The following is a 22,208-nucleotide window of genomic DNA, read 5'->3' as shown; positions in this document are numbered from 1 at the left end:
CAAGATGTTGACTCGACATCGGGACGTCCGAGTACGCCCCTTGTACGTACATATCCATACAACAACCAATCCAGACCGGCGCTTACTTCCGATCAGCTTTGGCACAATTTCGAAGAGCCATGACGAAGTAGGTCGCAGCGGCACAAGTTTCGGTCTCCTTGCTTTTCATATATGTAACGTATTTATTGTACAACTTATATTTAATAGTCGATTATTATTTAGCGAAATTGTATTGTCAGCCCCGATGAAAAATGGTTTTCCAGTAGGGGAAACGCTGGATTCACGACTCACGTGGCTGACTTCACAGTTCACACTGTACTTTGCCTTCGCTTTTGAATATTCCACAAATCTCTTCGTTCAATCTGTAGGGCTGTGGATGAATCTGGGAGTGGGACCTGACTTAGTGCGTGGACTTATAGTTATAGCATTGGATGAGGTGAGCATAACATTTATTTGTTCTTCAAACCGGATTCACAAATTTGGCGGGAACGCGTAACCCTGTGACGCGCACCACGTTTCCTGCTTCAATGCTTATTCACCGCCCCTCCCCATCTGCTCGAACGTCTTGTGCAATTTCTCTTCGAATTTCAACCACACAATTGTGAGGAAGAGACAATTAAGTTTGCATTTTTTTCGGAAATGAAAGTAAATCTTTCTGGGTCTGCCTTTCCTGAGTGACGTTCTCACAGTCACAGTTGCATAGTAATTAAATATCACATGCAGGCTGCAGCACATAACATAATCATAGACGGTCGATGCAGTATGCAATATGTATAACGAGCCGATTTATGACCAATAAATGTATATAGTACATGTTTTATTCGGTGTGTGTGTTTATGTGTGTGAGATATTGTGTGTGATAGTGTGTGATACTGTGTGAGATATTGTGTGTGATATTGTGTGTGTGATATTGTGTGAGATACTGTGTGTGATATTGTGTGTGATATTGTGTGAGATATTGTGTGAGATACTGTGTGAGATATTGTGTGTGATATTGTGTGTGATATTGTGTGAGATACTGTGTGAGATACTGTGTGAGATATTGTGTGTGATACTGTGTGAGATACTGTGTTAGATATTGTGTGTGATATTGTGTGAGATACTGTGTGAGATACTGTGTGTGATATTGTGTGTGATATTGTGTGAGATACTGTGTGAGATATTGTGTGTGATATTGTGTGAGATACTGTGTGAGATACTGTGTGAGATACTGTGTGTGATATTGTGTGAGATATTGTGTGTGATATTGTGTGATATTGTGTCGGATATTGTGTGATATTGTGTTATATTGTGTGATATTGTATGAGATACTGTGTGAGATACTGTGTGAGATACTGTGTGATATTGTGTGAGATACTGTGTGAGATACTGTGTGTGATATTGTGTGAGATACTGTGTGAGATTGTGTGAGATTGTGTGAGATACTGTGTGTGATATTGTGTGTGATATTGTGTGAGATACTGTGTGAGATACTGTGTGAGATACTGTGTGATATTGTGTGTGATATTGTGTGAGATACTGTGTGAGATATTGTGTGAGATACTGTGTGAGATACTGTGTGAGATACTGTGTGAGATACTGTGTGAGATACTGTGTGAGATACTGTGTGATATTGTGTGAGATACTGTGTGAGATACTGTGTGATATTGTGTGTGATATTGTGTGAGATACTGTGTGAGATACTGTGTGATATTGTGTGAGATACTGTGTGTGATATTGTGTGAGATACTGTGTGAGATACTGTGTGATATTGTGTGTGATATTGTGTGTGATATTGTGTGTGATACTGTGTGAGATACTGTGTGATATTGTGTGTGATATTGTGTGTGATATTGTGTGAGATACTGTGTGAGATACTGTGTGATATTGTGTGTGATATTGTGTGTGATATTGTGTGTGATACTGTGTGAGATACTGTGTGATATTGTGTGAGATACTGTGTGAGATACTGTGTGAGATACTGTGTGATATTGTGTGTGATATTGTGTGTGATATTGTGTGAGATACTGTGTGAGATATTGTGTGAGATATTGTGTGTGATATTGTGTGTGATATTGTGTGTGATACTGTGTGAGATACTGTGTGAGATATTGTGTGAGATATTGTGTGAGATATTGTGTGTGATATTGTGTGAGATAGTGTGAGATATTGTGTGTGATATTGTGTGTGATACTGTGTGAGATATTGTGTGTGATACTGTGTGAGATACTGTGTGAGATACTGTGTGAGATACTGTGTGAGATACTGTGTGAGATACTGTGTGAGATACTGTTGATATTGTGTGGGATATTGTGTGTGATATTGTGTGTGATACTGTGTGATATTGTGTGAGATATTGTGTGTGATATTGTGTGTGATATTGTGTGTGATATTGTGTGAGATATTGTGTGTGATATTGTGTGTGATATTGTGTGAGATACTGTGTGAGATATTGTGTGTGATACTGTGTGAGATACTGTGTGAGATATTGTGTGTGATACTGTGTGAGATACTGTGTGAGATACTGTGTGAGATACTGTGTGAGATACTGTGTGGGATATTGTGTGTGATATTGTGTGTGATATTGTGTGTGATATTGTGTGTGATATTGTGTGTGATATTGTGTGAGATATTGTGTGTGATATTGTGTGATATTGTGTGAGATACTGTGTGAGATATTGTGTGTGATACTGTGTGAGATACTGTGTGAGATATTGTGTGTGATATTTTGTGTGATATTGTGTGTAATATTGTGTGTGATATTGTGTGAGATATTGTGTGAGATACTGTATGAGATATTGTGTGTGATATTGTGTGAGATACTGTGTGTGATATTGTGTGTGATACTGTGTGAGATATTGTGTGTGATATTGTGTGAGATATTGTGTGTGATATTGTGTCGGATATTGTGTGATATTGTGTTATATTGTGTGATATTGTATTAGATACTGTGTGAGATATTGTTGATATTGTGTGTGATACTGTGTGAGATATTGTGTGTGATATTGTGTGAGATATTGTGTGTGATATTGTGTCGGATATTGTGTGATATTGTGTGATATTGTATGAGATACTGTGTGAGATATTGTTGATATTGTGTGTGATATTGTGTGAGATATTGTGTGAGATATTGTGTGTGATATTGTGTGAGATATTGTGTGATTGATTGTGTGATTGATTGTGTGTGATATTGTGTGTGATATTGTGTAATTGATTGTGTGTGATTTTGTGTGTGATATTGTGTGAGATATTGTGTGAGATATTGTATGAGATATTTTGTTTGATTGATTGTGTGTGATATCATATTGTGTGTGATACTGTGTGAGATACTGTGTGAGATATTGTGTGTGATATTGTGTGTAATATTGTGTGTGATATTGTGTGAGATATTGTGTGAGATACTGTATGAGATATTGTGTGTGATATTGTGTGAGATACTGTGTGTGATATTGTGTGTGATACTGTGTGAGATATTGTGTGAGATATTGTGTGTGATATTGTGTGAGATATTGTGTGTGATATTGTGTGATATTGTGTGATATTGTGTCGGATATTGTGTGATATTGTGTTATATTGTGTGATATTGTATGATATTGTGTGATACTGTGTGAGATACTGTGTGAGATATTGTTGATATTGTGTGTGATATTGTGTGAGATATTGTGTGAGATATTGTGTGTGATATTGTGTGAGATATTGTGTGAGATATTGTGTGAGATATTGTGTGTGATATTTTGTGAGATATTGTGTGATTGATTGTGTGATTGATTGCGTGTGATATTGTGTGAGATATTGTGTGTGATATTGTGTAATTGATTGTGTGTGATTTTGTGTGTGATATTGTGTGTGATATTGTGTGAGATATTGTGTGAGATATTGTGTGAGATATTGTGTGAGATATTTTGTTTGATTGATTGTGTGTGATATTGTGTGAGATATTGTGTGATTGATTGTGTGTGATACTGTGTGTGATATTGTGTGATTGTGTGTGATATTGTGTGAGATCCTGTGTGTGATATTGTGTGTGATATTGTGTGTGATATTGTGTGAGATATTGTGTGATTGATTGTGTGTGATATTGTGTGTGATATTGTGTGAGATGTTGTGTGAGATGTTGTGTGAGATATTGTGTGAGATATTGTGTGAGATATTGTGTGAGATATTGTGTGAGATATTGTGTGAGATATTGCGTGAGATATTTTGTTTGATTGATTGTGTGTGATATATTGTGTGAGATATTGTGTGAGATATTGTGTGAGATATTTTGTTTGATTGATTGTGTGTGATATTGTGTGTGATACTGTGTGTGATATTGTGTGTGATGTTGTGTGTGATATTGTGTGTGAGATACTGTGTGTGATATTGTGAGATACTGTGTGAGATATTGTGTGTGATATTTTGTGTGATATTGTGTGTAATATTGTGTGTGATATTGTGTGAGATATTGTGTGAGATACTGTATGAGATATTGTGTGTGATATTGTGTGAGATACTGTGTGTGATATTGTGTGTGATACTGTGTGAGATATTGTGTGTGATATTGTGTGAGATATTGTGTGTGATATTGTGTGATATTGTGTCGGATATTGTGTGATATTGTGTTATATTGTGTGATATTGTATGAGATACTGTGTGAGATATTGTTGATATTGTGTGTGATATTGTGTGAGATATTGTGTGTGATATTGTGTAATTGATTGTGTGTGATTTTGTGTGTGATATTGTGTGAGATATTGTGTGAGATATTGTGTGTGATATTGTGTCGGATATTGTGTGATATTGTGTTATATTGTGTGATATTGTATGAGATACTGTGTGAGATATTGTTGATATTGTGTGTGATATTGTGTGAGATATTGTGTGAGATATTGTGTGAGATATTGTGTGTGATATTGTGTGAGATATTGTGTGATTGATTGTGTGATATTGTGTGAGATATTGTGTGTGATATTGTGTAATTGATTGTGTGTGATTTTGTGTGTGATATTGTGTGAGATATTGTGTGAGATATTGTGTGAGATATTGTATGAGATATTTTGTTTGATTGATTGTGTGTGATACTGTGTGAGATACTGTGTGAGATATTGTGTGTGATATTGTGTGTAATATTGTGTGTGATATTGTGTGAGATACTGTATGAGATATTGTGTGTGATATTGTGTGAGATACTGTGTGTGATATTGTGTGTGATATTGTGTGTGATACTGTGTGAGATATTGTGTGAGATATTGTGTGTGATATTGTGTGAGATATTGTGTGTGATATTGTGTGATATTGTGTGATATTGTGTCGGATATTGTGTGATATTGTGTTATATTGTGTGATATTGTGTGATACTGTGTGAGATACTGTGTGAGATATTGTTGATATTGTGTGTGATATTGTGTGAGATATTGTGTGAGATATTGTGTGAGATATTGTGTGTGATATTTTGTGAGATATTGTGTGATTGATTGTGTGATTGATTGCGTGTGATATTGTGTGAGATATTGTGTGTGATATTGTGTAATTGATTGTGTGTGATTTTGTGTGTGATATTGTGTGAGATATTGTGTGAGATATTGTGTGAGATATTGTGTGAGATATTGTGTGAGATATTTTGTTTGATTGATTGTGTGTGATATTGTGTGAGATATTGTGTGATTGATTGTGTGTGATACTGTGTGTGATATTGTGTGATTGTGTGTGATATTGTGTGAGATCCTGTGTGTGATATTGTGTGTGATATTGTGTGTGATATTGTGTGTGATATTGTGTGTGATATTGTGTGAGATATTGTGTGATTGATTGTGTGTGATATTGTGTGTGATATTGTGTGAGATGTTGTGTGAGATGTTGTGTGAGATATTGTGTGAGATATTGTGTGAGATATTGTGTGAGATATTGCGTGAGATATTTTGTTTGATTGATTGTGTGTGATATATTGTGTGAGATATTGTGTGAGATATTGTGTGAGATATTGTGTGAGATATTTTGTTTGATTGATTGTGTGTGATATTGTGTGATTGATTGTGTGTGATATTGTGTGTGATACTGTGTGTGATATTGTGTGTGATGTTGTGTGTGATATTGTGTGTGAGATACTGTGTGTGATATTGTGAGATACTGTGTGTGATATTGTGTGTGATATTGTGTGTGATATTGTGTGTGATATTGTGTGTGATATTGTGTGAGATATTGTGTGATTGATTGTGTGTGATACTGTGTGAGATACTGTGTGAGATACTGTGTGAGATACTGTGTGAGATACTGTGTGAGATATTGTGTGAGATATTGTGTGAGATATTGTGTGAGATATTGTGTGATTGATTTCCTGGTGATCCCTGGTGTTGATCCCTGGTGTTGGGCTAGTGGCTAGGGTGCCGGCTAAGGATCCTAGGATCCTGGGTTCGAATCCCGGTCAATCGCTGAATTAACGCCAGGGGGGTTGCCTCAGCCTGTCATCCTTCCGAGGTCGGCAAATTGAGTACCAGTTCACTGGTAATTCCCTGCTTGTCGTTAAAGGCGGCAAAAAGGGTTGGCGTCAGGAAGGGCATCCGGCCGTAAAACATTGCTTCAAAAAGGGGACCGAAAAACAACAACAACCACAGTTCCCGAAAAAGGCCAACCCCCGCTTGCGGGGAAAAATGGCCTCTAAAGGTGTTTTTTTAAATTTATATTGTGTGATTGATTGTGTGTGATTGATTGTGTGTGATTGATTGTGTGTGATTGATTGTGTGTGATTGATTGTGTGTGATTGATTGTGTGTGATTGATTGTGTGAGATATTGTGTGAGATATTGTGTGAGATATTGTGTGATTGTGTGTGTGTAGGTGTGGTGTGGTGTGTTGTGTGTGAACCCTCCCATGTCTCGATGTGTCCACCTTGTTTGTGGGAAATAGGTGCTGCAGCTGATGCAGAAGGGGGGGGGGGGGGCTAGAGGGAGAAATCAGGATAGTGCATAATGGGGAGAGAGGGGGCATTCATTTGTTACGGATTCGTCACTTCCGTTGTTGTGGTTTTCATCCACTGTAAACATTTCTGATTCCATGTGCTATTATTGTTGTCGTTTAAGGGAAATAGATATTACTATTTTCAAAAGGTAAAAGTTAATGTTTTAAATGAAACCGGAACTGGACGACGAAGAAGAGGAAGAGAGGAGAGAAGGCGGAGCGAATGAGTCGGAGAAGAAAGCCGAGTTGCTTCGAGGGCTGGTGCGAACGATTGGCGAGCGAGAGTCACGAGTGAACTTTGGGTTTCCCTGGAAGGGGATTCCTGCGACAGAGTTATCACTGTGACAGATCAACCTGCGTGACAGGTTTTGTGGTTGATTCCGGAGAGAATCATCAGAGTGCCGTTACGCCACGAGAGCGGGCCGTCGGCCATTTTGACTCACGCAGGACTTGTGCTTCGCTCAAGGTTTCATCTCGCTTCGACGACTTTCACCGCATTCAGACGTTGATCTGGTGTGTGTGTGTGGGTAACGTGGATTTTGAAGGTAAATCTGCAGTTCGCCGATTTGGAGCCGTGAAATGACCATACCCGAGGGTGTGATTTCCCAGTCGCCTGGAGGGCGCCTTTGGATTTCCCAGTCGCCTTGAGGGCACCTTTGCGCAGCTTTGGCAGCAGGACTGTAACTGCCAACCCAACGGGATTCTGGTCTCGATTGGACATTGTTCTGACTCGCCTGGAGGGCGCCTTTGGATTTCCCAGTCGCCTTGAGGGCACCTTTGCGCAGCTTTGGCAGCAGGACTGTAACTGCCAACCCAACGGGATTCTGGTCTCGATTGGACATTGTTCTGACGATCGCTGGAGCGGATCGACTTTGGCTTGAAGCCGGAAGCAACTTTGGCTTGAAGCCAGGATTAGAGACATTGGGAATCTTCTTCTTTTCGCTCACTTGGAGCACAGTGAGTTATATTGTACGAACCTGATGGTACCATCATAGGAAATATATATTGGTTGTACAATTGCTTACTATTGTTGTTGTACTGTTATTCTTGTGTGATCTTAATACAATACTTGTTTGTTTGTAACAATTGGTGTGGCTTCACCATTGATCTTTGACATACAGAATAACACATTTTTCTGCCGTGAGTCCTCTCGGGGCTCGGAGGTACACCCTGAGCAGGGGGTTTGGGGAGGAGCACGTAACACATGCTAGTGCATGGGGAGAGAGGGGGTAATCATGCTAGTGCATAATGGGGAGAGAGGGGGCAATCATGCTAGTGCCTGGGGAGAGAGGGGGTAATCATGCTAGTGCAATTGGGGGAAATGGGGTAATCATGCTAGTGCAAGGGGGGAAAGGGGGTAATCATGCTTGTGCATGGGTAGAGAGGGGGTAATCATGCAAGTGCATGGGGGGAGAGGGGGTAATCATGCTCGTGCATGGGGAGTGGGAGGGGGTAATCATGCTAGTGCATGGGGGTGGGAGAGGGGGTAATCATGCTTGTGCATCGGCGGGATGAGTATTTTGGATGGTGAATGGGAGTTGGGCAGTCGATGTGTGTGGGTTCAGGATGGTGAACGAGGAGGACAGGGATGGATTATCGGGCTGCTGGCTGGTGCTTGAGGGGGAGGGGAGGTGTATGTGGGGCATTTTTGGCGTGGGGGTGTTTCATGCGTATGACTCGTTTGTTGATATACAGTACGTACTGTATTATCATTTTGTTTGTCCAGTGTTTGTAACTTTGTCCCCTGATGTTTATTTGGTTAAATTTTACGTCGATTATGTTACTTACAATAAATGTAAATTTTCTTTTAAGCTCTATCCTATTGACTTGTCGATTTGTTAATCTATATACCAACCCATTCTTTCATTGAATTGAATCACTTGGTTTGTTATTATTTTCATCTGAAGCCTGGTTTTATGATTTGGTGAACTCATGTTCAAATCCCATATACTGTACCATTAAAGTCACATGTTCCATTGAAATCCCACTGCCATTCAAATCCAATGTACCATTCAAATCCCATATACCATTAAAATACCATATACCACATTATCTTGTCTATCATGAATAAATGTCCTTGTGATTTGTGTAAAAGTACTATGATCTGCTTTTCCTGTGTCTTTATGCCTCCATTTGATTGAGGTGCAACCTCCACTGTCGGTGTTAGATTAATATAAATCGGCGAGGCTGTTAATTAAACCAAGATCCAGCTTTTTGGGGTCACTAGTGTCTTGTGTCGTTATCACAGTATTTCTTGGACATCAGAATTTCGAGCTCTGTGAAAGCGAGCGCGAGCTCTATGGAAAAAAACCGAAAAATAATTTTTATATTTATTATATATAAATAATTATTATATATAATAAAACTTTTCTTGAAAGAAGAAAATAATGGCAGAATTTTTTATGGCTAAAACAAATGGTCTTCTTCTAAGTGTGAAAGGTGGACAGAGGTTATGTCTGTCCATCAAAGGTGGACAGAGGTTATGTTTTCACCTCTGTCTGTTTGCTTGTCTGTGAACAGTATATCTCAAAAGGTTGTGCATGGATTCGGATGAAATTTGGTGAACAGGTTGTGTGTGTGACAAAGACGAATTGATTAGATTTTGGTGAAGATCCGGATCCGAGAAGTTTGTTAATTTTCTAAGTGGTGGATGAGTTTTTAGGTGATGGGAACAATCCAATTAGATTTTGGTTGAGATCTGGATGCAGATCCGGCCTATCAGTGGGATACAAAACGTAAACTGTTCAGTATGCGCTCTACCGACTCTGGTTTAGTTCACTATGTGCTCTACTGAGTAGTTAAGAAAAAAAAACATTTTACGAAGAAAGGTTTTGTCGACTGCATTTTTCATCATTTTTTTTTACACGTCACTGCTTTCCAGGGTTGCCATTTGATTTCTCATACATTAGAGAGAGTGCAAGTTTGGTGAATGGCTGCGGTCGAGCGCGATCTCTGGTCTTGCCTTCAACATTTAAATTCAGACAAAGCCATCGAGCGGAAGGTGAGATCCTACAGACCACCAGAATGTTTTTTTTTTGTTTACTGGGGCATTTAGCACCTTGGCACGATGCTGTGTGCGTATTTTATTTCATATCATTTATTTATTTACAGTTCGACTTCCTTTTTTGCAGAGAGAAGCAGAGCGGTTGCGAAGTTTACTCAAACGACGTGATGTGGTCGCTCTGTTGGATCAAAACTCAGGCAGCAGGAATGGAATGGTGTCTTGGGATGTCGCTTTCAAGTAAATCGTCTCACTCGTGTTGTCCCTGCACTCCCCCAACTTATTGAGCATTTCAAATGGAAGCACTGTCAGATAATTATGCCCATTTTTGTCTTCCACGCTTCTCTTTCTTCTTTGCTTGCATATTGTTCTAGTTACACTAGCATTATTGGCCACTGGAATTTTGAAAGCAAATGTCATTTGTTATGATATTTTCATTGGTATGGAGCAGCTACCTGGAACGCCACATGCAGACTGAGATCGCAATGTTGTTACCTGGCAGCCGCACAGCAGCGACCGCCAGTCAAAGTCGTGCATGCAGCCTCCTCAATCTGCTCAGGATTTTCCTTTGTGCTGCGAAACAACGTACACTTATCACTTTTTTTAAACTTCAATTGCACATTGAAAGCTACTTTGATTGATTAAGGTTGAAATTATTCTTCTTTTATGAAAAAAAATTAAGTTTTTTTTCTCTTCTCAAAATGCTGATGTAATCACATGCAATGGACTGTATTTGCAATGTGGCAGTTACAGACGCGCTAGCGAGACCATATCTGATGTCATTTGTGCAGGTGTGAACTGCAAGACGCTCCTGCATCATGTGACTTTGGTGTTGAAGGACTCTGACCTCTGGCCTCTGCTTGGCCAACAATACAGCTTTGTGCTACTGCGCCATGTGCTAGCCCATCGGAAGTACTGGAGAAGCATAGCTCAGGGAAACTGGACAGGTCTGGATATTCTTACTATGAGAGAATTCTCTTGTTATTTAATTTGTGACGACAGGGATAATAACCTGTGGCTTGGACAACTACGAGGCTCATCCTAAAAGTTCAGTCACCCCTCCTTTATAATAGACTAGTGAGATACCCGTGCTAAGCACGGGTGGGAGGCCGGAAGCAAATGGGCAATGCAGATACGGAGAATGCCAAAGCATGAAACCAATAAATTTCCACATTCCTGTAGCACCCTCAGTCGCACGTCAGACATAGACAGCAAGTTTGTGAAGGACTTCCATGAAAAATGTACCCGTTCGCAAACAAACGGGTACGTTCACGTATAGAAACATCGATCGTGGGTCCGTGGCGAATCTGCATATGGCGATCCGCAAAGTTCACGTTTAGAAGGGAGAAACCATCACGACATGTCGTCATTTACTTGAACTCGATATCTCTTTTTTCATTCCAAACAACATAACTCCAATGACAAATTAATCACAAAATATAATTATAACAACATTGTTAATGTTTCCTTCATTGTAAAAACTTCCAAGTCAACAGTTAAAAGGATTTTGAAGCGATAGGTGTAACGGCCTTGGCAAGATCGATGGAGGCAGCGATCTGTTAGCTTATACACCGCCCAAATAGCTATGTGGAATTCTCTCATGTAGAGATTAAACTCATGTTGTTTGAACTTTGGCCGAGGTCATTATTTACTTTTAATGATGTTTATATACAAACAAAAAGAAGATAATTGGTTTTGGGTCGTCCTTTCCGCATATCTCGTGGGATTGTGAGTTGGAGAGACGACCGTGATGGCGGGGAGGGTGTTGGCATTCTCTCAAGCAGGGATTCAACCCATGTCCTCATAAAAGGTCTTTGTCCGAGGTCACCGAGTGCTGTGCAGCGATCGGTGCAGCCGTTTGTGCGGCACCCGGGAAAATAACGTTATGCGGGAGTCCAAACCTGAAAATGCTGGAGGCCAAAGCTGAAATTGGAAAAACAATACACCCTATTTTACTCCAGGAGATCCCAGGATTACCCACCCATATCCGAATTTATCCCAATGCATATCGTTGCGATCGGTTCGGCCGTTTTTGCGGTACCTTCGAATGGACGGATGGACAGACAGACAGACGGACGGACATTTGGTGAATTGTAGTAAGATAAAGTATTATTGATAAACTTTATTCATGTCGCATTGTGCTTTATGATCTCCATCCTCTTGTATGCACTTTATCCAGGGCTGAACTTGTTGATCCCAGCAGAATCCTTCCTTCTAAAGTTTATTTATTGCAGTCGACATAGCTGTGTTCACCTTTTTAGCAGATGCAAAATGTCTTCTCATCATCTCATTGGATATTTTTCTGTTTCTTCATTAAATTTATTGGTGGATTTCATGTGCATTTTTTCTTTGCAATAATTTGACAAGAGTTTGGATATCTTCATTACTGCTGCAGCCACTTCCTTGGTACCAGATAACATTATTTGAATTCCTGAAATAAAGCAAATGGTGTAAGAGGCTTCATATTTACCAGACATGTCAGTAACTAATGAGATATTGCAAATGTAATTTTTGCAATCATTTAGACTTTTTACCTGCAACATGTCACAGGTCTACAAGAGCTTTGTGTTGCTTTTGTTGTTGGGGTTCTTGTTGGGGTCGATTTTTGAAATGTGCACCCATTAGTACGGCAGCTGCCGGACCACACCCACATCTGTCGCTTGACTCCACCTACCATAGTTCCAAGACAAAATTATATGGCTGCCATTTTTGTTATCTGAGCCTGGTGTTGGCTTAGCGGCTAGGATACCTGCTTCGGATCCTAGGATCCTGGGTTCGAATCCCGGTCGATCGCTGAATTAACGCCAGGGGGGTTGACTCAGCCTGTCATCCTTCTGAGGTCGGCAAATTGAGTACCAGTTCACTGGTAATTCCCTGTTTGTCGTGAAAGGTGACCAACAGGGTTGGCGGCAGGAAGGGTATCCGGCCGTAAAACATTGCTTCAAATAGGGGACAACGGTGCCCGAAAAAGGCCAACCCCTGCTTTGCGGGGAAAAATGGCCTCTAAAGGTGGTTCTTTCATCTTTGTTATCTGGTTGGATAAACGCATCAGCCCTGTAGGCCTCTTCTGATTATATGGTGCCTGGGTTTGTTGTGACAGATTTACATTGGCTTTATTTGGGTCGAATGTTACTCACAATGAGGGACCCTGATAAATCTAATCATAGGTTGAATAATATTAAGGTTTAATCAAGCCTGTCAGAATGCACGGTAATCAAGCGTTACATTACGCAAATTATTAAACCATTGGTTTTGTTTGAGTCGAGTGTTATCTACAATGAGGGACCTCAAAGTCTAATCATATTGTTGCGGATATGAGATTGGCATCCATCCATATCCGCTTGTAAATATTCCCCTATTTCCTCCATACTTCCCAACTATCCCCAATCCCCCATTCCCTAGTCCCATTTCCTGTAAACAACACTCTGTAGACCCGACCTCCCCCTATTTCCCCCATTAAATGTCGCATCCAGGTCCACCGCATCTCACGTAGACAACTATAGGACATCTTGCTAGTTATTCTTAGTCTATGTCAGTTAAGGACTCGTTTCCATTAATTCTGACTCTTCGTTGCACCAGAATGTGATTGTATGGCACCGTTAGGAAGTTTAGGACCTCCCAATACCTCCCCGCAGCTCTTCCTCACGGTTCAACAACAACAACAACAACAACAGCGGCGGCGGCGCGGGGAGTGCGCGTCCTCACTCCGGCTTGGTTGGTAGGGGGTGTTGGGAGGGCACCAAGCCTTTCCAACGAGCCGCCATCGACCATGTGCTCGACGGGGTTACCAAGTAGGGGCTCGCTGTCAGCTCCTCGTCAAGGGCGGAGCCCGGTAACCCCCGCACCCAATAGAAGCGGCGGACCGATCCCATCTGGGGCGGAGCCAACGAGCCGAGGGCGTGTCACTCCCCGCTGAGCATGCGCAGGAAGAGGGAGGTGACGTGAGATGCGCGCTGAGCTGGGAGAGAGAAGGACGCCACCAACCGAGCGCTGTGACACCTCCCTGCATCTTTTGGACCGTGCTTTATCCAGTCCCTGAGCCAAGGTGCACCTTGTGCTATCGACTGCCTGTCCTTCCCTGCCATCAATCCCTGTGTAAGTCAGTCTTGTTCCGTTTGTCTGTGGTCTGTCTGGGATAGATAAAGTTGTGTCTAAGTGCCTATCTCTTCTGTGTCTTTACCTCATTGCCTTGTAATCTACCCCTTTTCTCCCCCACTAATTATATCCTCCTCCGGAGGTCTTGAGAACTGTACCCCTTGCGTCGTTTCATTTATCCCAGTCGTTGTGTCCTTTCCTTCATTGATTTAGCATAGCGCGATTTGGTCAACGTCGGGTGGAATCGGGTAAGTTGGGGAAGAATCGGGGGAACTGTTAGGTCGCGGCAATACCACCGCTCGGTAAATAACATCTAATCCGCGATCCGTAACAATTGGTGTCAGGAGTGGGATCGGACCCGAAGCGCGCTTAACGCGCTCAAAATTACAAGCAGTTGGAAATTGTTTTGTTTTACAAAAAAAACCCGAATTTTGAAGGTCGCGCTATGGCAGATCAAGACGGCTGGGTTCCGGTAGAGGAGAGTGAGGCAGGGTCGATCCAGGACCAAATTGAGGGACAAGAGGAGAGCGAAGCAGTGAGGGCGGCAGGTTCGCAAAATGGCGTCCTCGCGCACGAGGCTTCAGGCGCGCAAAGTGGCGTCCTCGCGCACGTGGGTGTAGCGGCACCAAATTTTGCCGCGCCCGTGACCGTAGCAGCGGCCGCAGCACCAATGAACTGGGGCCTATTCATGCAGCAGATGCAGGCCTTCATGGTCAAGGCGGATGAGGAGAGGGAAGAGAACAGGGGGATGAGAAACCAAATTTTAGGAATGGGGAATCGGATGGATGCTCAGAGTGAGCAAATGAGGGCTGATAGTGAGCAAATGAGGGCTGATAGTGAGCGATTGGGTGAGCGATTGGAGGGCCAAATGGGGGTAATGAGGGACGAAGCGAGGGGTACCGGTGAGGCGTTAGACAATGGGATAAAAGAGGTAAAGAATGGGTTAACGGGGGTAGAAAACAGAATGGCCGCTCAAGAGAATCAAATGGAAGGGATGAAAAAGGGGTTAGAGGGGTTAGAAAACAGTATGGAAGGCAAATTGAGGGACATGAGGGACCAAGCGGAAAGGGAAGTTAAAAAAATGGGGCAGCAGATAGAGGGGGTCAGAATGGGGGTAGAAACTAAATTGGATGCTCACAGGGAGGAAATGGAGCAGATGAGGGTGGCATCTGGGCAGGAGATGCAGGTGATGGGAGAAGAGATCAGAAGAGGTGTGAGTGAGGAGGTCGGAGGAGTGCGCGAGGAGGTGAGGCACTGTAAGGAGCGCATGGAGAAGGAGGTGAGAAAGGGGACTAAAATTGCAAGGTGGTATAGAGGAGTTGACGCTGGGAGTAGAACAACTGACAGTGGGACAAAAGGAGTTGGGGGACAGGTAAAGAAGAACACAGCGGTAATAGAGGGTTTAAAATCGACACAGAAGGAGATGAAAAAGGACGAAGGGGTAATTAAAAAAGAGTGTCAGACGGTACATGAGGACCTGACGAGGAAAATGAACAAGGTGGTAGAGGTGATGGAGGTTAAAGAGCGGGAGGTGCGGGAGCACATAGAAAAAAATAAGGTGGAGTTAGAGGAAGAACTTAAGGGGGCGCACGAGGAGATGAAGGAGGTGAAGCAGAAATGAGAAGAAGTGGAAGAAGGGGTGAGCGAAATTAAGAAGCGACGGAGAGAGGATAAGAAAGAGATAAAGGAGGAAGTAAAAGAATTGGTCCAAAGTCTGTGTTCGGATCGTGATGATGTGCTCATTAACCGGATGAGGGATTCGCAGGTGATGGAGGAGAAGCGAAGAGAAAGAGGACCCGGTGTAAGTGGTGACCAATATGGTCGTGCGTATGATGCGCCAGGTGATTTAATAAGCTTGGGGGTCGAGATAGACCCGGATGTTCGTGAGAGGCCAAGAGTGAGGTGTATGGCTGGTCCGGAGGGTATGGAACGAGGGTGCGAGCGAGAGGGTCCGGTGATGGGAGAGGTGCGAGGTGTGAGTGAGCAAGGTTGTGGTGGTATGGAATGGGTAGCGGGTTGCGGAAGTGTGACCCATGCATCGACACCAACAGGGGTAGTTTTTAGAGGGACAGGGGAGGCACGAGAGCCCCTTGGGGGTAATGTACTGTGGGGACCCGGCCGGTTCGGCCCCGCGCTGACCCCGCAAGGGGCGACGCACGGGGTCCGGCAGGCGGGCAACGACTCGCATACGAGGTGGTCCCACAAGGTCCCACTCGCGCCGTATGACGGCAAGAGTGATCTACGCGCGTACCTGGTGCAGTTTGACTGTGTGTGTAAGGGCAACGGTTGGGGTGAGGATGAAGGTGGAGTACACCTGGTGGCCGCATTGCGCGGCGCGGCGGCGGAGGTGCTGACGGCATTACCACCGGGTGCTCTCACCCTGCCAGCCCTCCGCGACGCCCTAATTAATCGATTCGGCATTGAACAGCAGAGCGAGCTTGTTAAAGCTCAGCTCGCGCTGCGAAAACGTAAGCCCCAGGAAGCCATCGGGGAACTTGCCCACGACATTCGCCGCGCAGTGGGGATCGCACATGCTAGCATGGCAGCGGATTCCCGGGAAAGCCTGGCGCTGGACCATTTTATCCAGGCCCTCCCGGATATTGAGCTCCGGCAACAGCTCGCCATGTGGCGCCCGCAGACTCTGAGCCAGGCGGCTGACGCTGCGGCCCGTTGGGAAGCAGCGAGGCCCCTGGCCCGGGGGAGCGAGCGTCACGCAATGGCGGTCCGCCAGGTGGGACCCCCGATGGAGGGCGGACCCCTTAGGGGGCCTGCCCCCGACGTGAGTCCTGACCTGGCGGGCATGGTCCGGAGGCTGGTGGACCAGCGCCTGGCGGGACCTGGACCATGGCAGGCGGCCCCGGAGGTGGCCCGCGGTGGACCACGAGCGGGTAATCCAATTCGGACCTTCAGGGGGGAAAATTTGGAATTCCGGAGACAAGCACCTTATCAGGTGAGGTGCTATACCTGCAACCGTCTGGGTCACCTGGCGCGGCACTGTCGAGCCACGTGCCGGGATGATCCCCGGCGGTGGAGGTCCTCAACTCCGCCCAGGGGGGAGCGGGTTAGCCGACCCCAGACACCCCCCCGCCAGACCCCGGGAAACTAGAAGGCCTTACACCGGCGAGCAGGCGCCCCCGTGGATTGCCTCGGCTTTAGATGCCGAGGCGGGACCCAGTACCTCTGAATAAGGGGGGGCTTATTAGTGCCAGAGGACTGGGGGATTGATGAGCGATGGGCCCGGTGGGTAAGGGTGGCATCCCTGCCACCCTTCCTATGATGGGGCAAATGCGCGATAGATTATGGGGTGTATGGCAGTGAAAACTAGCCCGGGTGGGTTAGGATATTGTGTGTAGGGATCTAGCGAAGATGACATTAGGTAACGTTAAGGTTAGTTAGTGACAAGGATACCTGTAGAGGGGACGCAGGTAGATTAGAGTGGATGATAATGACGAGGGAGCGCAATAGTTTAAAGGGACGACTGGGAAGCGCAAGTTTCAGAGGGGAGTAGTTAGATGAGATGATGCTGTGTGAGAACTGGACAGGTGTGTGGAGCAGTGAGTGTTGTGGATCAGCGCGAATGCGCTTGGGGGAGAGAAGGGTGCAGGCGGCACCAAGTATGAGAGCACAGGTGTGCAAGTACAGGTGTGTGGAATACATGGAGTATTGGAATGAGTGGTGTGGAGAGAGTTGGAGTAAGTGGTACGGAGTGGTGTGCATGGTGCGAAGGTGTGGATGGGGGAAGAGTGGACCCCTTTCATGAGTACCCGAGGCGGGTAGTGTAAGTGTTAGGTAGAGGGTATAGGTAAATTGTGGTTGGATATTGGCATTTGTGGTGCGGTTGCAGAATGGTATTGTGGATGGGTGCATTAGTGTTGTGGAAATGGCTGGGCGTGTAGCCTGTTAGTGTGTGTAGTTGGTTTGGGCACTCCACCACTGTGAGGATGTCGGCCAGGTGAGGCCGCAGGTGGGCTCTGGGAGCCGTTAGTGCCAGTGGGTGCCTGAGGATCCCGGGTGTGGATCGGGCAGCCCGTGCCAGAGAGGGCACTGAGGGGGTGAGAGTGCGAGAGGGCCTTCCCCAGTTAGTTGGGTTAGGGTGAGGAGCAGGTAAGCTCGGGTGGCAACTATGGTGGTGGAGGTGTGCAGGTGGGTAGACCTGCTGGGAGAGCTACACGTCACAGCCCAGAAATTGTGCGAGGGCACCGAGTGATGAATCGGGGGAGTGAGACCCCAAATTGAGAAGCACCACAGTTTGGTCAATGGGAATTGGTTTTTAGAACCCAGAGTGTAAGTTGGCCAATGGATTGGCAGGGAAAGACCCCGGGTAATGTAAAGTTGTTAAAGTCATTTAGGAAATAGTTAGGATTGATGAACCTGTCGCACCATACGCAGCCACTTACCTGTGGTGATGATGACTCCACACCTGTGTTCCTTTGTTCTGTGTTGCAGGAAAGGAGAATTGCTGTGTGGATTTGTGAGACGCATCACGACGTGGATGAGACATTGGGGTGATTCCATCTCTCCCTCCCTAGGAGGGACTGATGATGAATTGGTGATGGCAAATTTTGATGTTGAGTTGGAGATGGCAAATTTTGATGAGAGTTGGAAATGGCAAATTTGATTGGTTAGGAGGGAGAGAAGACGAATTTGGTTTATGGGAGGAACGGGGAAGACAGTAGGGACGTTTGTTGATGTGTAAAGTAGATGTTTATGGGTAGTGTTGTGTTTTGTGGATACAGTAAGGGGTAAGGGAGGGGCAATGTAGGTTACCTGGTGTGGGGGGGGGGGGGCGTACGGTAGGAACGTACCTGTCTCACCTGGTTCCCATGTGCCCCCAGTGTGCATTACCTTGTATTGCGTGCACTTTTGCGCCCTTACCACCTTACTCACTTGTTTCTTTTGTCTCCCACCTCCGAGGATCTGGCTTTGGGGCGGAGAGAGAGGAGAGAGAGGTGCTGGCTCCGCAGTTGTGGGCCTGCACTTCCGCTGCTTGCTGCCTGGATCGATACACCATATGGACCGCAATTTTGGTGGCCGCCCACAATGGACCGCAGTTCTTTTGCGGTCAAGCACCACCCGTTGATGGACCTCTGGGTCAACGTGGCACCTATGCCATACAGGTGAACCACTTGTAGTTGGCCCCCCTGACGGCCACAATTTAGAAATGGACGCGGTTGGCGCCTTTCTTTATTTCTAAAGAAGCCAGAACACCAAGTGGGCTCCAAGGCAAGACCAGCGGCAGAACATCGGCCGGCTGCGACACCACCGGTGACCATGGACACTTGATTGTGCATTTATTACTGAACACTTTATTGGTGCACCGGATGGTGCTGACTGTGTGTATGGGGTGGTGCTTTTGGTGCTTGGATGGGGTGCTCTGCACATTATTAAAGGCCGTAGGGCCACAGGGCACTCGTGGGTTGGTGTATCGATGCTGGCATGCGTGCTCTCTCTCTATGCATAACATCTGCATGTGTTCCTCAAAGAACAGGTCCTGGATCGTAGTGTAAATATCAGTCTTGTGTAAATAATGCTCCTTACCGGCTGTATGTTTAGTTTGAGGATGCTTTCCGCGATTCGGTTATCCTGTGGGTGTGTTTCTGTGAGGAGAAGGGTGCAACGTCGCAGGGGGACATATTTACTCATTTGTGAAATCTGTAAAACTGTCGCACTCAGGGTTGAGTTAATAGTAGAGGGAACTACATCTGAGTGCCACACTAAAGTAAGTAAAAATTTATCGGGTCGGGACGCCCCGAGGTAGAGAAGGGTGCAATGTTGCGGATATGAGATTGGCATCCATCCATATCCGCTTGTAAATATTCCCCTATTTCCTCCATACTTCCCAACTATCCCCAATCCCCCATTCCCTAGTCCCATTTCCTGTAAACAACACTCTGTAGACCCGACCTCCCCCTATTTCCCCCATTAAATGTCGCATCCAGGTCCACCGCATCTCACGTAGACAACTATAGGACATCTTTCTAGTTATTCTTAGTCTATGTCAGTTAAGGACTCGTTTCCATTAATTCTGACTCTTCGTTGCACCAGAATGTGATTGTATGGCACCGTTAGGAAGTTTAGGACCTCCCAATACCTCCCCGCAGCTCTTCCTCACGGTTCAACAACAACAACAACAACAACAGCGGCGGCGGCGCGGGGAGTGCGCGTCCTCACTCCGGCTTGGTTGGGAGGGGGTGTTGGGAGGGCACCAAGCCTTTCCAATGAGCCGCCATCGACCATGTGCTCGACGGGGTTACCAAGTAGGGGCTCGCTGTCAGCTCCTCGTCAAGGGCGGAGCCCGGTAACCCCCGCACCCAATAGAAGCGGCGGACCGATCCCATCTGGGGCGGAGCCAACGAGCCGAGGGCGTGTCACTCCCCGCTGAGCATGCGCAGGAAGAGGGAGGTGACGTGAGATGCGCGCTGAGCTGGGAGAGAGAAGGACGCCACCAACCGAGCGCTGTGACACCTCCCTGCATCTTTTGGACCGTGCTTTATCCAGTCCCTGAGCCAAGGTGCACCTTGTGCTATCGACTGCCTGTCCTTCCCTGCCATCAATCCCTGTGTAAGTCAGTCTTGTTCCGTTTGTCTGTGGTCTGTCTGGGATAGATAAGGTTGTGTCTAAGTGCCTATCTCTTCTGTGTCTTTACCTCATTGCCTTGTAATCTACCCCTTTTCTCCCCCACTAATTATATCCTCCTCCGGAGGTCTTGCGAACTGTACCCCTTGCGTCGTTTCATTTATCCCAGTCGTTGTGTCCTTTCCTTCATTGATTTAGCATAGCGCGATTTGGTCAACGTCGGGTGGAATCGGGTAAGTTGGGGAAGAATCGGGGGAACTGTTAGGTCGCGGCAATACCACCGCTCGGTAAATAACATCTAATCCGCGATCCGTAACAATATGTTAAATAATAGTGAGGTTTAATCAAGCCTGTCAGAACGCACGGTAATCAAACATTATGTTATGCTATGTGATCAAGCGTTGTATTACACAAATTACTAAAAATATAGCGTTATGTAATCTTTGAACAGCCCCATATTGAGGCTAAGCAATCTGTGACCGTGCGATGAATGAGATTGTTCTGATATAACCATGGGGAGGGTGACATGGCTAAGAGATGTCGAGTTCATATTTTAATAGCGCTTTTAAGGCACCAACAGCAGGGTTGAGAGACAAAATATGGGGAGGCTTGGACACATAAGTGATATGGGGTAGGGGAGGATGCATAGGGTGGATAAGATGGATACAGAAGCAAATTCCCAGGAAGGACAATACTTGGGAGAAAAGAAGCGGAATGAAGACTGTGGTGTCAAAACAGAGACAGAATTAGTACAGTTATCCGAGAAGTAGGCCTGTACATACACAAACTTAAGTTCACCAATACAGTACAAACCGTATGATTTAACATGAAAAATTGGATGAAAACACAAACAGCAACACAGGGGTGAAAATATAACAGAAAGACATGACAAATCCGGTCCGGAAAACTTTGCTTTGATTGAGTAGAAGGATCAGCTGCCGATTGAACCTACATGTGAGCAGACCTGGAACCAGACCCGAAAAAATGTCTTTTTACATATTTTGCACCAATTAATAATCATGAAAGGGACTTTGAGTGCTCAGAGTTGTGTAAGTGTCATGGGTTTAATAAGCACCTGGTCGAACTCGGACAGTGTACAAGAGATTTATTAATAGATAAGGATACATGCATGGAAGATGTTGGTGTGTAGGCTAGTAGCACCAAAAATGTAACATCACAGCGACATTATGGTCCTCCGCAGCTGGCCCCCAACATCTCAGCGAGCCACAACTCATAGTCGGCTTAATATACTTCAAAGATCAAAGAACTCAAAACAACGTCCCAAGTTGACAAGGCAGAATAAGCCACATTCTGAGAGAATGTTTTGCCAAGGCCAAACATGGGATATGGTCAACAGTTTATACGCTAGTCAGACAGACACCAATGAAAATAGGTCACAGTGTGTCGCTGCTGCCACCATCAGGATGAGTCAATCATGTCAAGTCATGAGTCAATGAAATCCTCCACATAAGCACCTTCAAAAATAGCATCCAACTCCAAACATTTGTCCTGGTGTTTAGCATAATCGAATGGGTCACCATGTTAAAGGGGTTGTTAAATCAGCTGCCTCATCTGCTAGTATTTTCTTGTGAAGGTTGAGAATCCCATGGTGATTATTGAAAGTT

General features: G+C 44.9%; 1 protein-coding gene across 2 annotated transcripts in view; it reads left to right on the top strand.

Moving 5' to 3' along the window:
- Positions 1-316: 316 nt before the first annotated feature.
- ATM (ATM serine/threonine kinase) overlaps positions 317-22,208 on the top strand; it is a 224,399-nt gene continuing 202,507 nt past the window's right edge. For both annotated transcript variants that reach the window (XM_078767645.1, XM_078767644.1), the window contains exons 1-5: positions 317-436; positions 9,793-9,912; positions 10,043-10,152; positions 10,364-10,497; positions 10,704-10,859. In XM_078767645.1, coding sequence (XP_078623771.1) covers positions 9,841-9,912; positions 10,043-10,152; positions 10,364-10,497; positions 10,704-10,859 — 472 coding nt within the window. In that variant the 5' untranslated portion in view covers positions 317-436; positions 9,793-9,840. The remainder of the gene's footprint in view (positions 437-9,792; positions 9,913-10,042; positions 10,153-10,363; positions 10,498-10,703; positions 10,860-22,208) is intronic.

This window comes from Myxine glutinosa, chromosome 13 (genome assembly GCF_964187855.1).
Source record: "Myxine glutinosa chromosome 13, kmMyxGlut1.1, whole genome shotgun sequence".
Taxonomy (NCBI): Eukaryota; Metazoa; Chordata; class Myxini; order Myxiniformes; family Myxinidae; genus Myxine; species Myxine glutinosa.
This window is presented reverse-complemented; position numbering and strand designations above follow the sequence as displayed.